This window comes from Neltuma alba, unplaced genomic scaffold, assembly GCF_004799145.2.
Source record: "Neltuma alba isolate B1F8T4 unplaced genomic scaffold, ASM479914v2 tig00001074_pilon, whole genome shotgun sequence".
NCBI lineage: Eukaryota > Viridiplantae > Streptophyta > Magnoliopsida > Fabales > Fabaceae > Neltuma > Neltuma alba.
Genome location: NW_021632314.1, coordinates 1 through 12,138, shown reverse-complemented (window position 1 = coordinate 12,138; position 12,138 = coordinate 1). Strand labels below are relative to the sequence as shown.

The window sequence follows — 12,138 nt, the reverse complement described above, 5'->3', positions numbered from 1 at the left end:
AAAATATTTTCCCCGGTTTTATGACAAAATTTGTAACAATTCCCAGGACACAATTTTTTCGCTATTATAATATGATTTAAATTTGTCAACAAATGAAATGTACAGATGCAGTTGTGACTATTGGATTTAGATAAAACTAGCACGGTTCAAACATATGGCAATTGTGAGAGTATTTTGAGTACATTGGAATATTTTAATATTTCAATATATAAGTGACTTTTTGGGATTTGTAGACTTTTCATTTTCTTCTCTTCATCTCATCTTCATCATTCCATAAAACTATTATTTTTTATTTTTTAAATGGTACTCCTTTTGTCACTTTTAATCACCATCTTGCTCTTGTCTCTAAATATAAACAATATTTGTAAGTTATCTTAAATTTTTGTAGCAAATTCTCTATTTTAATACTCATTAATTACTTATTTTAATACTCAATATATTTATTATCTCATTTCTCAAACCATCATCTCTCCATCACACATTCTCTCTCTTCTATAATTTTCTTTATTATAATAATTTTTTTATTTTCTTTCTTATACTCTCCCCCATAAATAAGGTCATTTTAGGGGGAAAAACTTCTAATTTTTACACATTTATTGTTTTTAACCTATTTTAACTAACATTTTGATTTATGTAATAAGCTCCAATGTTGCTTATGAAAAGGAACGGAGGGAGTATATAATTTTAAATATTTCAAATCAAATTTTAATAATATACATTTATTTATTTTTGATGTAATATTAAAAATCTCAACCAATCAACTTTTAATCCAAAGGGGGACGGTGGTGAGGAGAAAAAATAAAAGAGAAAAAGGATAAGAAGATGATCTAAATCTCCCTTATTAAGCCATTTTTCTAAATTGCAATTGACATAGATATGTGTGTTTGAAATTATCTATAAAATATATTTGGAGATTTTTTTCCTTTAATAATATCTCACATGAATTTTTTTTCCCCCAAATCAAGTGGGAACCTTATCATAACTAAATTAGAAGTATTTTTCACATTTGACTTCGGAGGGCTGCCTTTGTATACCAAAGGCAGAAAGCCGACTCCTTTTTCATTTTTTTTTTTTTTGGGGCAACCAGAAAGCCGTCTTTCGAAAGTTTGTTTCAGCGTTCACTTCTAGTTACCGTACCGTCCACATTATTATTGTCTGCGTGTGTCTCTCTCTCTCGTCTCCTGAGTCCTGACCCTTTAATATTCCACTTTCTTCTTTTATCTCGTGTTGCCTTCCATAGAGCCACTTCTCTCACCGACCCACCCACCCACCTCCTCATTCCCATTACGTCATTCTTCATTTCCAACGATTGCTTTCACTTTTTCTTCAATTTTTTCGGGATATTATCGTTAACTGCACTCTTTTTTCGACCCGTGATCTGCACTTAATGCTTTGTGACGTTGGGGTTTTTTTCTTTTTAATTTACCATTGCGATTAGCGTTTTGGTTGAGCCTTGTAAACGCAGCAATCGCACATGGAAAAGGGCGCGCTGCAGAACGGAGTTTGTACCTCGGAGTCTGTCGACGGAAGTCGTGATGTGTGGAGTTCCAAGGTATCTGATTCTTCCTCGGCCGACCATCTAGTTGTCATGGTCAATGGAATCCTGGGAAGGTTCGGTTATTTCTACCTTCCTTATCAGGGTTTGATAATGCTGATTTTTCAACGTTTATGTGCGTGGGTTTGTGCGGATATTCATTTGTAAATACGTGTATGAATTTAAGCGCCTTGGGGCATATTTGTATGTTCTTCAATCAGAATAAGTCTTATGAATTTCTTAGTGGGTCCTTTTTCTTCTGATGTTTTCGTGTGATCAGTTTGTTGTGTTCTCCATTAGTTAGTTTGCCAATAAATATATATATATTGTTCCTCTCTATGATCTGATTTAGCTACTGAAATATCTGAGGTATCTTGTGCTTTCCCATTAATGATCATCTATTCGTATACAATTCTAAATTTAGATGTTGATCCATCTTGATGTTATTATTTTTAATTTTTAACTAGTGGCTTAATCTTGGCTAATTAGTTAAATGTGAAATGTTCTGGTCAAAACTATGCCAGAGGGACTTAAATTCTGACCCATTTTATTCCATGTCACTTGCTTTACGTTTGTTAATTTTGATGTGTGTGTGTGTGTGTGTTTTTTTTTTTTAATTAAATTGTTAACTCTTGACCTTCTTTTCTACTTCTTTTTTTGTCCTCCCCTCAATTTGTGTTTACTGTTTTTGTAGAATAGAAGATATATATATATATATATATATATATGTTGCTAACATCAATAAAAGATCTCTTGTCAAGGTTGCATATAAGATTGAATTTGAAATCTTACATTTATATGGTTAATTCTTCGTAGCAACTTAGATAGTCACATATTTCCTTGTTCATAATTTGTTTGCATAAAGTGGCTGATTGAGGTTTTAACTGTTTTTGCAGTGCCACAGATTGGAAGTTTGCTGCAGAGCAATTTGTTAAAGCGCTTCCTGATAAAGTGTTCGTTCACTGTAAGGATCTTTCACCAAACTTTTCATTCAAACCTTTGGTGATGATTCTACAAAAGAACAGTAGAACACTTGAATTCAATCCAATCACCCCTTAACCGGACAACAGAGATTTTAGTCTTTCCATCCATAATCAGCAACTAGCTAACAAGTTACTGACTAACTACTAGTCTTGATTGATTCTAGGGGGAATTACAATCAAGTCCCACAGAAGAGAAATAATTATCAAAAGGTCCCAATAACAACCTGAACAACTTATAATGACAAGTCTTATAGTGGGAATAACAACTTCTGGGACTTGTGTTTCAATTGTTTTCCTTGCTTGGCACCTCATTGTAATTCTCTCTTGATTTTACAATTCAACATAACATAAGAGATTCTGTTCTCTTTTAATTTAAAGAATGATGCAATCCTTCTTTTACTTTTTTTAGTAAGTTGCGACCGTTGACGAATATCATGTCCATATTTGGTCATATTACACGTTTATGCTTACTTATCAGCTACTAGAGCTCTATGGCAGCATCTAATCCTGGGAATTTTATGGTTTCGATGTGATCTTGGCATTTTAGTCCTAGTTTGCTTAGATTTGAATGAAAAATAAATATTCATCTACTAACCGCTTCCTGAATCCCAGTTGGGAATTCAGTTGCTAGACTAATATGGGAGATGTTAAATTGAAGAATAAACGACCACTCTTCTTTTCCAGATCTTCTTTAAATTGAGAATGTCATGACAAGTCTGAAATGGCTCTTTTGCAACAAAAGCGACATCAAAATATTTCTGTGATTCTAAATGCTCTATATCATGTTTGATTTAGAAAATGAAGCCTTCCTTTTTGTAACTTATCTGTTAAATGGGGCTAAAAATCAATTGGTTCACTAACAGTTCTTTCGTCAAATCAAATAATACGGTTGGCAATTGGTAGGCTCAGACTTTGAGTAAGTCCATTTGCTGTTCATAGTCAGTAGGGGTAGCCATTCAAAGCGGCATCATCTGACATGACATGCTTGAAGAGCTACGTTTGAGATCTGCCTCTTGGGTGTTGTCCTCTAATCAAACTTCCTTGAATCATAGGGCCACCCAGCTATGATTTGAGCCCTTGCATTTTCAAATGGTTTATCCGAATTCTCTTCTCACTGTGGTTGATCTTTTCTCTGATGCTTTTCCATTTTAATATTTGTTCTAATCTTAGCGAAGTTCTCTAACAGGGAATTGTTCTATGTTTATGATATGACTGCTTTTTGCTGATCTGAAATACAAAAGTAAAATTGGGAAAATACATGAAAAGGGAGAGTCTCCTTTTGTTGGTCAGAGCACTGACTTAGAAAATCCTACTTTTTTGAAGAAAGACATAGACGAGTAGGCTTGCTTTTAGCAGAAGCTATGGGGTTATGTTGATGGGCTCTGCTTGTCACTTTTTGAGTGTTTAAATCCTTCTTCTGGTCCACAGAGGAAGGGAGAGAAGAATGTTGGAGTGTGGCTTTGGCCTTTGGGTGGAGAGTGCCAACCTCTCGAAAGTTTGGCAACCCTGTTCTGTTTTAGAGAGTCTATAGTATCATAGTGTTGTGTGTCTGTGTTCTGTTTCTTCTTAGTTTGTCACTGTTATTTTAATTGTTTGTGCATCTGAGCGTAAGAGGGCAATGTGTTTGTCATAAGTCATCTCAGCCCTTGTAATCCCAGTTTAGTTATGCAGCAATAATATCATCCGTTTCAAGTTATTCCCACTCTTTGTTATCTATTTCTAGTTAGTCTTATTATCAACTCTGCTTGGGAGAGTGTCATGAGAGTTTAACATCATTCAAATTATCCCCTTTGAATTTGTTAACTTTACATGTGAAGTCTCCAGTTTCTCAGAACTTGGCCAGCCCTTTTTCCTGCCATCACTCCCAACTGTCCCCTTTAGTAACTGCTGCAACTTAAATTCTTAAAAGGCTGCTGAACAACTTTCTTTCTTTCTCTCACATTTATGCTTACTTGTTGTGAAGTACTTATTACTTAACTGTATTCATAAAACAAATGCATGATTGATCATTCATTGTTGATTCAATGGATTTTAGTCCAACTTTATCCATATTCTCACATTCAATATTTGGGTACTATTGGCTGTTTCCTTGATATCTCATGAAATTCGTCAATTAAGCTGAGAGGGCCCTTACAAATTTTTTTTATATGTTTCTTATTTTGGTCTTTACTTTTTCCCTCATTTTCTTCTATCCAGGTAGTGAACGAAATGTGTCTAGGTTGACCCTAGATGGTGTGGATGTAATGGGGGAGCGATTGGCAGAGGAGGTCAGTGTCTAAATCGATACAAGATTTTGTTGAATTTTCCTGCATGAACCTGAAATTGAGATGACTCGATAATTTCTAATGAGGCATTGACTATCGATTGTCTTTCTAATCTTATTTACTATATGTGCCATTAAAATTTTGTTGAATAAAGATGAAGAATATCTTAGAGTTATTAGCATTGAATGAATTTTAAATTAAACATTTTGTATTCATAACTTCTGTCGAAATTATGTATCTAAGTACAGTAAGCTTAGTAAATAAATTTTCTTACCACTATATGTTGAAACAAATTCCTAGTATCCTCTATTACTGTTGGGAAATGTAGAGGAATACAATCACTGATTCTGACTCTGTGTTCTCCTCAACTGAGCTATCTTCACCTCACTGCTAAAGAAAACTAGCACTGACAATCAGAAAATTAACAAGAACGAAAGAGCAATCCTCTCCAAATCTGGTATTTTGAGAGACCAGGCCCTCTTCTCACGATACTACAGTTGTCCTCCCCCACAATGCCTCCTCCGACTCCCTTTTTACACCTTCCTACCACCCTGACATTGTCAGAAAATTGTTAGCCATCTCTAACAAGCATTATTCTTATTCTGCCCCCTCTTTTCCATGTCCACTACTATCATCATTTTGGTTTGGGGCTGATCGTCCCCACTTAGCTCTCCTCTTATAGGCTCAGCCCCATCATTTAACAGGCCCATCACTCTGCTACTAATTGTACATCGTTAGTTTAAAGATTATCGTATGTGGTCTGCATGAAATTTTCATGTATGTATGACAAAACAGAAGCCTTACCATTTTTCTATACTTAAAGTGATGTAAGATTCTGACTCTCTGGGCTGAAAACCCATATGGCTTTGTCTATTTGGGAACGTTTCCTAAGAGTTTCTTTATAAGATAACGAACCTGGTAAGAAAGAGGATGAGTTATGAACAGTGGTATGTGCTAAAATCAACATTTTTCATTTAATAAGTAACATTTTAACTTTGAAAGCTTCCTTTTATTGGCCATATACATGAGTGATATTTGAAGCCTTTTTTTTATCTTTATACTCCATGGCATCAAGTACATAATCCTAATCGCTGTCAATTCATAATCCAACTTTTAGGTTATTGATGTTATCCGAAGAAAGCCCAACATGCGTAAGATATCCATTGTTGCCCACTCTGTGGGAGGACTAGTGGCAAGGTATGCAATTGGGAGACTGTATAGGCCGTCTGAAAGAGAATGCATGGATGACTCATGCACTACAGAAAGTAAAGAAGACTTAAGTGGTACCATATGTGGCTTAGAGGCAATGAATTTCATTACTGTTGCTACCCCTCATCTGGGATCTAGGGGCAATAAGCAGGTATCGACATCTTATGTTTAAACTTCCTTCATGTTGTCAACATTAAGTGATCTTGAAAATCTGCGCCTACATCTGATAGCTAATAAATTTATGATAACAAAACTCTGGGCTGAGACATTGTGTCAGAAAAAGGAGGCACACAATTATTGTGATAATTTGTTGATATTTTATTCCGTTCATACAATCAGGTCTGGACAAGGCAAATGAGACCTGAATAAATGATATAATGATCACGGTAATAAGCGAAGTTTAATTGGAGTTGACTCCATAGGCTTATATGATATAGCTGGGCACCAAACATGCGATACAAGGTGGACTGCTTTGTATGATGTCATACAACCAGGTCTTAGATTGTGTGCTAAATGGTCCCTTGTGTTATTCAGGGAATGGTTACATCTGAAACTTAAGAAACTTAACATCATTATGATAATTGGACTCTTTCTATTTGTTTGATGTACAAAGACATTCTTCTAGCTCCTGCATATAATTTATTTGCTTCAAAGTTTGTATATTGTACCAACTTGTAGGTTATCTATCTGTTTGTACGTATCTCCAAATCAGTTTGGGATCAATTTAAGTTCTTTTTTTTTTTTTTTGTTAAGCTTATCATATGCTTGAACTAGTTAAATTAATTTCTTCTGTGCCGGTATTTAAACATGTTGACTGGGTCTTGACGTTCAGGTTCCATTTCTTTTTGGTGTACCTGCAATTGAGAAACTTGCAAGCTGTGTTATTCATTTGATTTTTAGAAGAACTGGTCGTCATCTTTTCCTTACTGATGTTGATGAAGGAAAGCCACCATTGCTCAAACGCATGCTAGAAGATTTTGAGGAACTTCATTTCATGTATGATTGTTGCATATCTCATGTTGTTGTCTTTATAAAGGGTTTTTGTCTCAAAGACCCTGACTCGCTTTATGCAGGTCTGCGTTGCGTACTTTTAAACGCCGGATTGTATATTCAAATGTGGGCTATGATCGTATCCTTAGTATATACTACTTTCTGCTTATTGTTATGGCATATTTCAGTCTACACTGCGTATATTAAATAATTAAATTGCTTTTCTTTATATTTAACATTCAAGATATTGTTGGCTGGAGAACATCATCTATCAGAAGAAATAATGAACTTCCGAAGGTTTGGTTATTTGCACAACTTATGAACTCTTGAATGATTTAATTGATCTTCAGTTGCATTTTAGTTTAAAATATCTTTTGGTCGACAGTGGGAGAATACAGTAAATGAAAAATATCCACATGTTGTATATGAAGAACACTGCAAGGCATGTGAAGCTGAGCAGTGTGATTTATTAGATGAAAGCTCTGATAAGATTGAAGGTTTGTACCTTGTATTCCCCCTTTAATCTTGAGTGCTGTTATTTTGAACCTGCACTAGTTGCCTTTTTCATATGTCATGTGCTTGGCTTCTCTTGCTTATATGAATTCTTCGAGTCACGTTAGCCTTTTCCAATCAGTTACTTCTAGCTAGAATGCAATGATATTACTTTTTGACTTGGTCCTTTTTTCTTAGTCCATCTTCATTTGGACCTTAATAAATGTCATATTAACTGTCATAGGGCTTTTGAGATGCTTATTTTTAAGAAAACAGGTTAAACCAAAAGGAAAAAAGGGGGAAAAATTCAAAGCACAGCCAAGCTAGCATTTATAAACCTTGCCTCTCTGCCATTTCAATTTTTGACAACGGCAATTCTAGAACATTTCACTCTAAACTTGCCCTTTCAAAATGATGACAGTGAAATTTTAAAATCTGACGAATGATCTTTTGAATTTAAGGCTCCCCTCTTCCTAAATGGATGGCTGTCAAATCTAGAAGAAAGACTCCATTTTCTTTGTAAATACTACTGGCATCTGCTATTTTTCAGAGTTAAAGTGAGCAACGTTCATGTAATCATTCCTTCCCAATAAGACTCGACTGTTGCCTGAATTTGTAAATAGAGTTATGCATAGGCTCTTTGTTTATTTGCTTTCTTATCTGCAGATCGTCTGATTTTTAGCTCTAATGTTTCTTGCAGAGGAGCTGGTAACAGGCTTATCTCGTGTGTCATGGGAAAAGGTAGATGTTAGTTTTCACAGTAGTAGACAGAGATTTGCTGCTCATAGTATCATTCAGGTCTGTATCTCACTCACTTGGCTTTGCTCTGGTCCTCATTTAGTGCTCATCACAACTATGAGTGCACCGTACTCATTGCTGTAATGCAATTTAGACTATTCAAAATTTGATATGGATGGTTTAGATTTAAAATTTTTAATATACAATTTTTTTCAATGATAAATTTATTTTTTAAAGCAGTGTTAGTTATAAGATTATCTTTATTCTGAATTCTGTGTCTATTAAAATAAAACATTAATTAAAATGTATAAAAAATTTAAATTCAATTTAAACCATTCAAAATCAATATGGATAGTCCAAATTAAAATGAAAACCCCACACTCATCATTGTGATGAGCATGGAATATGCTTCCGGCTTTGCTCTCCTCTTATGTTTGCACTTGTGTATAACTATTAATCCATGATGAGTGATCGGCTAAAGTAGCAATTTTTAATCTAAATTATTAAGCCTCCCTTGCTTTAGACCATGAAATCAATTAATACACCATCGGTTCTTGGAAATTTGTTATAAATTGATTCTTATGACATCCATGAATTCCTTGACATGACCAAATTAAAATAAAATAAATATGCCACAAGTTTTTAAATTTGGTTGTGTCCTTGCATTTTCTGAGGCTACATTTAAATGGTACTCTCGAACCAAATTGTAAGTTTACTCTGAATGATGCTATCATTTCTTAATTAGTCTTCATACATATATGATTTCTTTCTTAGGTTAGATCTTTTACCTTGCTTTTTTCGTTTCTCAGCTATCTTTAATAAATCTTTATTTTGCAGGTCAAAGACCAAACCTCGCATCTAGAAGGTGCAGATGTCATACGCCATATGATTGATCATCTTCTGACGTAAAAGCTAATGATTCCTTGGACTGAGTAATTCTTAGCTATTTAAGCTTTCTCTAAGGTAAGCTAGAATGGCTGCAATTTCAACATAGGCCAACTTGATATTATATTCAAATATATCTAACATTTAAAGGGGAAAAAAATTATTGCAGGGGTATGAGCAACCCCTTGACCAATATAGAGTTCTCCATATATCAAGGTGAAATAGCTTTTGAAATTTTTGTTTTATCTATGAACAATTCATTTTGTGTGTAAATTATGAAGTTATAAGGGGAAAGACAGAAACATCCATTCGGGAAAGTATGAATAGAGGCAGTTGCCCGATTCTAGTTAAAATACTATGGATGGTGGCATGATATGGAGCTCACTTGTTAAAACTGGATGAAAATAAGTAAAAATGAAAGTGTAAATGGGAAAAAGGTTTCATGTGATTTTTACGTTGATATTTTCCTTTTAACATTGTCTATTTGGACTTGATTATCAGGGCGTTGCTATATCATTTAGGTCCTATTTTGATAAACGGCAAACTTACTGTGCACTATGAAAAGATGAGAGCTCTTAACACATGAGGAAGGAAATTAGATGGATAATTGGTTTTCATGTTCAAAATAAACACTTTTGTGCTGTACAAGCAAAATATGTGAGAAAAATTGTCTCAGTGCAAACGTGATTATATGTAGTGAAACCAAATGAAGTGAAGGAAAATGATGTGAACCGTGGAATTCCCATGATAAAGTTGAAAATATCTACCAGATTATTTTATGATTTGTGGGAGAGGGGAAGTTTAGCCTTTTTGCCTTAAATTGTATTGAAATCTCTTTTTCTAAGGGTTGAAAAACGGGTTGGACTGGCCGGTTGAATTAGTTGAATTTAGTTGTTGGCTCAGGCTCAGAGTCTGGTGGGGATTAACGGGTAAAAAATTGGATAAATCGGTCTATTACCAGCTAAATTGATTAAAAAAAAATTAAATTGGAACAGTTCGAGTTATGAAATAAATGAGACCAGAATTTTTTATTTAATCTAAGTTACCAGCCAAAATATTTAAAGCTTTGGGCTATGAGTTGCAATTTCTACTCGCCTCCTGATTTTAATATTAAAATTAATTGATTAATTCGAGTAAATTTAAAAAAAATTAGTTAAGTTGTTATTAATAATAAATAGGTGTTATAATTAAGTGTATTTGGGAAAAAAAAAGATAAATGTAAAAAACAAAGTGGATTAAAGTTTTATATTTAAGATTAAAATAAAAAGTTAAAATAGTTTTTATATTAAAATGGAGGAAATGTATTCTTTTTGTTTGGATGCCAGCACTCCAACTAGTGTTCTATGGTTTAAATGGATGGCTGGAAACCACAAGGGCATAGGATAGCGAGTGAGATGGTGTATTCTTTTCAATTCTAAATATAAGAAACGGTTATAGGATTTAATTTGGTTATAAATACAAAATTTTAATTTTTTTAATCATATTTATTTTTTCTGAATTATACTCGGTTAATTTCTTGTATGATAAATAAACTATATCAATAATTATAATTGGGAAAAAATTTTGAGAATTAATATACTTTTACAAATAACTAACTTTAGTTAATTAATTAGGATAAATTATTTAACTAATTCATACATTAACAAGAGGTACTTAACAGTCACCAAGCTTTTCGAATTAGACAACTAGGTTTTATATTTGGAACAAGAGGTAATATATATTAGTGATAATTTCCCCTTGTATATTTGTGAGCACTTAAGCTTGCTGGATGGCTCATTTCCCTAGCATATGGGCTATGGCGTCAAAGAAGCACGTGGCAAGGTTTTCCAGATTTATGATCAATTTCAAACTCCACCACAGACTCTTCGAATCAACTTCGATATCCGTCAGCACAAAATGTCATTGAAAAAATTAGTAATGAAATGTTTAAATCACTTTAGAAATCAAATGCAAAAATAATAAACAAGTTAGGAATAGAGGAAATATCATTAAAGAGACAAGAAAGCATTGTAGAGAAAGATTGCGTAAGAAATTTATCCTGGTTCGGTCGCCTTCTGACTTACGTTCACTTCCTAAGCTTATCACTTGAAATTCCATTCTAGTGTCTCTCAAGTCTAACCATGACACTTGAGAAGCCACTACAATCCACAAGTTGTATGTTTCATTTCTTACACCCTTTTGACCAAACAATTGCCTTGACGGTAAATTATTGTCAACCTCATTGGAACATTCATTTCCCATACCAAATGAAAAAGAAAGTCAAAGGATGAAAGTTCCAATGCGATAAAGGGTTTGAGAAGGATTCCATTCAATTCCCAAGGTTCTACTGGGTCCTAGCCTTCTAAACATGCATTTAAACAATCCAAGTCTCCATTGGAAAGGCCAATCACGTGTTACAACCTTGTCACTCCTAGCATAGAGACAAACCATGATTGGAAAGACCTTAACCAGGATGCTTACTTTGAATGTAAGTCTAATATATAGTATGATGTGAGGTGAAAGTGCATTCGGCATCTTGACATTATTTTTAATGTATGCATTGACCGTCAAATATGCTTGCATCATATATTTGGATGGATAACTATAATACTTGACAATTTTAAAAGCAAAACCGTCTAGTATCAGTATCAATTACTTGATGGTTATTGCAACAACCGTCAAGTATCGTTGATAAATACTTGACGGTTATTGGAATAACTGTCAAGTATTGTTGATGAATGCTTGATGGTTATGTTAATAACCGTCAAGTATTTATCAACATTGATAAATACTTGATGGTTATAAACCAATAACTGTCAAGTATTTTTAGAATTTTTGTTAAAAGAGAAGCTGCTTTTCTAGCAGCTTTCTGTATTATGAAAGAAACATAAAGCAACACTATAATAAACAAAATCAAGCTGGCATTTAATAATTTAGTCATATGAATCCAATTAACCACCAAATAGAAATTTGCATTATTATATCTCAACAAACCAAATGTCATACGATATATGTGGTCTACAGCCAAATCAAAATTGACCAGAATGAAAGGAAAAATCAAAAA

The 12,138-nt window shown here is 33.8% G+C and overlaps 1 protein-coding gene across 3 annotated transcripts; it reads left to right on the top strand.

The window, feature by feature from the left end:
* Window positions 1–1,299: 1,299 nt before the first annotated feature.
* LOC114750153 (putative lipase YOR059C) lies at window positions 1,300–9,543 on the top strand. Of its 3 annotated transcripts, none has more exons than XR_003740626.1 (11): window positions 1,301–1,552; window positions 2,431–2,498; window positions 4,714–4,784; window positions 5,899–6,141; window positions 6,823–6,986; window positions 7,064–7,119; window positions 7,225–7,277; window positions 7,366–7,477; window positions 8,173–8,270; window positions 9,048–9,173; window positions 9,265–9,543. XR_003740626.1 is itself a non-coding variant. In XM_028938706.1 (10 exons), the coding sequence occupies exons 1-10, from the start codon at window positions 1,475–1,477 to the stop codon at window positions 9,117–9,119; spliced, it is 1,074 nt and encodes a 357-aa protein (XP_028794539.1). In that variant the 5' UTR covers window positions 1,300–1,474; the 3' UTR covers window positions 9,120–9,258. The 3 variants fall into 3 exon arrangements, 1 of the variants encoding a protein (XP_028794539.1); XR_003740624.1 differs by having other exon boundaries at window positions 1,301–1,611; XM_028938706.1 differs by lacking the exon at window positions 9,265–9,543 and having other exon boundaries at window positions 1,300–1,611; window positions 9,048–9,258.
* The last annotated feature ends 2,595 nt before the right edge of the window (window positions 9,544–12,138 follow it).

Coding starts and splice junctions, on each gene's coding strand:
- LOC114750153 (XM_028938706.1), top strand. CDS start 1,475: ATGGAAAAGGGCGCGCTGCAGAACGGAGTTTGTACCTCGGAGTCTGTC. Junction 2,499..4,713: donor TGATAAAGTGTTCGTTCACT/GTAAGGATCTTT, acceptor TCTTCTATCCAG/GTAGTGAACGAAATGTGTCT. Junction 7,278..7,365: donor GAAATAATGAACTTCCGAAG/GTTTGGTTATTT, acceptor TTTGGTCGACAG/TGGGAGAATACAGTAAATGA.